This window comes from Seriola dumerili, unplaced genomic scaffold, assembly GCF_002260705.1.
Source record: "Seriola dumerili isolate Sdu_G_001 unplaced genomic scaffold, Sdu_1.0 BDQW01000017.1, whole genome shotgun sequence".
Lineage (NCBI taxonomy): Eukaryota > Metazoa > Chordata > Actinopteri > Carangiformes > Carangidae > Seriola > Seriola dumerili.
In genome coordinates, this window is record NW_019174272.1 from 4,252,993 (window position 1) to 4,254,885 (window position 1,893).

General features: G+C 36.8%; 1 protein-coding gene across 1 annotated transcript; it reads right to left on the reverse strand.

Moving 5' to 3' along the window:
- Positions 1-256: 256 nt before the first annotated feature.
- On the reverse strand, positions 257-1,506 carry LOC111230725 (homeobox protein Nkx-3.1-like). Its single transcript, XM_022757558.1, has 2 exons — positions 1,261-1,506; positions 257-951 (listed from the first exon to the last, which is right to left on the reverse strand). Exons 1-2 carry the CDS (start codon positions 1,451-1,453, stop codon positions 551-553), a joined length of 594 nt encoding a protein of 197 aa, XP_022613279.1. The 5' UTR covers positions 1,454-1,506; the 3' UTR covers positions 257-550.
- Positions 1,507-1,893: the final 387 nt, after the last annotated feature.

Genomic DNA, 1,893 nt, shown 5'->3' on the forward strand with positions numbered 1-1,893 from the left:
GTATATAACACAAATAGTCAGTATTACAGTAATTTATATCATACTGGCTTTTTCAAATTCAACTACATTACTATAAACTACAACCAATTGTACATTATTCAATACATCCAGGTTACATTTGATATATTATCATTTAACAATTTGAGAGAGTATGTCAAAAGCATAGTTCAACTTTGTTCTATGACAGGTATTTTCAAAAACTGTAAATGATTTATTTTTTGTACATTTTGACAGAAAGCTCTAAAGACAGGTAAAATGTATTAGCATAATTTTTTTTAATGAATTAATCAACAATGCCACAAGTAAATTCATTGATCACGTGGTTTTTTGCATAAAACCACATCATGTCCATACAACAAGATTAGTGTGATTTTTGTATAACAATTGTTTATGAGCCAAACCATTTTAAAAGGCAAAGTGGTGAAGGTAACACGTGGTCAAACACTGGATTCAGTGTCAAATAACAAAGAATCAACTTTGAGCCTAAATATCAGGAATACTAAACATGTGTTTATGATTTGAAATCATAGCTTCATACATCCTTTCACTTTCACCATAACGTTGGCCCCCAGGGGCCACTGTAGTCCCACAGGTATGGTCTGTATTGATAAGCTTTGCAGAAGGAGGTGATCAGTGATGATCGGACCAAATCCTCTCTCAGGCTCAGTCCCTCTGCTTTGTACACTTCCTTACAGAACTCTGACGTTTGCTGCTTTCGTTTTGTTTTATACCTCCGGTTCTGAAACCAGATTTTCACCTGGGTCTCAGTTAGTCTTAATGTGTTGGCCAGGTGAGCCCTCTCCGGGGCGGACAGGTATTTCTGGTGGTTAAATTTCTTTTCCAGTTCAAGCACTTGAAGATGTGTGAATGCAGCTCTGGAACGTTTCTGTTTCCCCGTGGAAGAAAAACCGCTGGAGCCCGAGGTGCTAGGACAGGATGTGTCCAGAGACTCTGTGAAGTACAGATGTGATCAGGTCATTTATGGGTAAAATTATGTTCTTTTAATCAATATGGTTTAGTCTGTGTATCAGGCTTTGAAGTTGCAGTTCTAAAGGAGGTTCATGATTGTTATAAATAAAAATAGTTTCAGAAAAACTTTGTGACAATTTCTGATCATACAGACATACAGAGAATTTATCTCACAAAGATATATTCCCTCTTATAAAACATTATTTTGCAAATCAAAGTGAAATGCATAGAATGTATTTGGTTATCCATCCATCTAAGTTACATTCCAGTCACTGAAAGTCTGCCACTCACCTGTCTGCACTCCAAACACTGTCTCCTGAGGACAGAGTTTCTCTGCCAACTTTTCAGATTCTTCTTTCCACTGTGAACATCTTTCCATCTTCTGTGAACAGCATCTGCCGTTAAATCTTGTGTTGTCCTTAATGGAGAGGATGTCCTCTATGAGGAAGGAGGTCAGAGGTTTAACTGTATCAGACATTTCCATCCAGTAATCCACAAATCAGAGGCCTCTCAGTGCCAGATGGCTGCAGTGTGGTTGAAGCAGTGTGTCTCCTCACACACTCACACCGTCTGAATTTATACGAAAGCAGAGGCGGGTTCATCCAGACTGCAGCTGACAAGTGAGTAGGGCGGGACAAGTGGCTCACTATAAACTCTGTTCATGCCTGTTCATTTTATTTCATGGAGATTTCTGCAATCACATTATCATGTCTTATGAAAAATAAGTATTAATAATATAGTTTACTGTAAGTATAATAAATTAGCCTTTTTGAAATGACACTATTCATATGAATTACCCAAATTAAAAAACAGACTCACATATGTTGTGAAATACACAGTTTATATACCCTTAACTGATAAATGTCATATATCATCTTACTTACATACAAACTTTACACTCTACTACATTAATACAGTATGTTT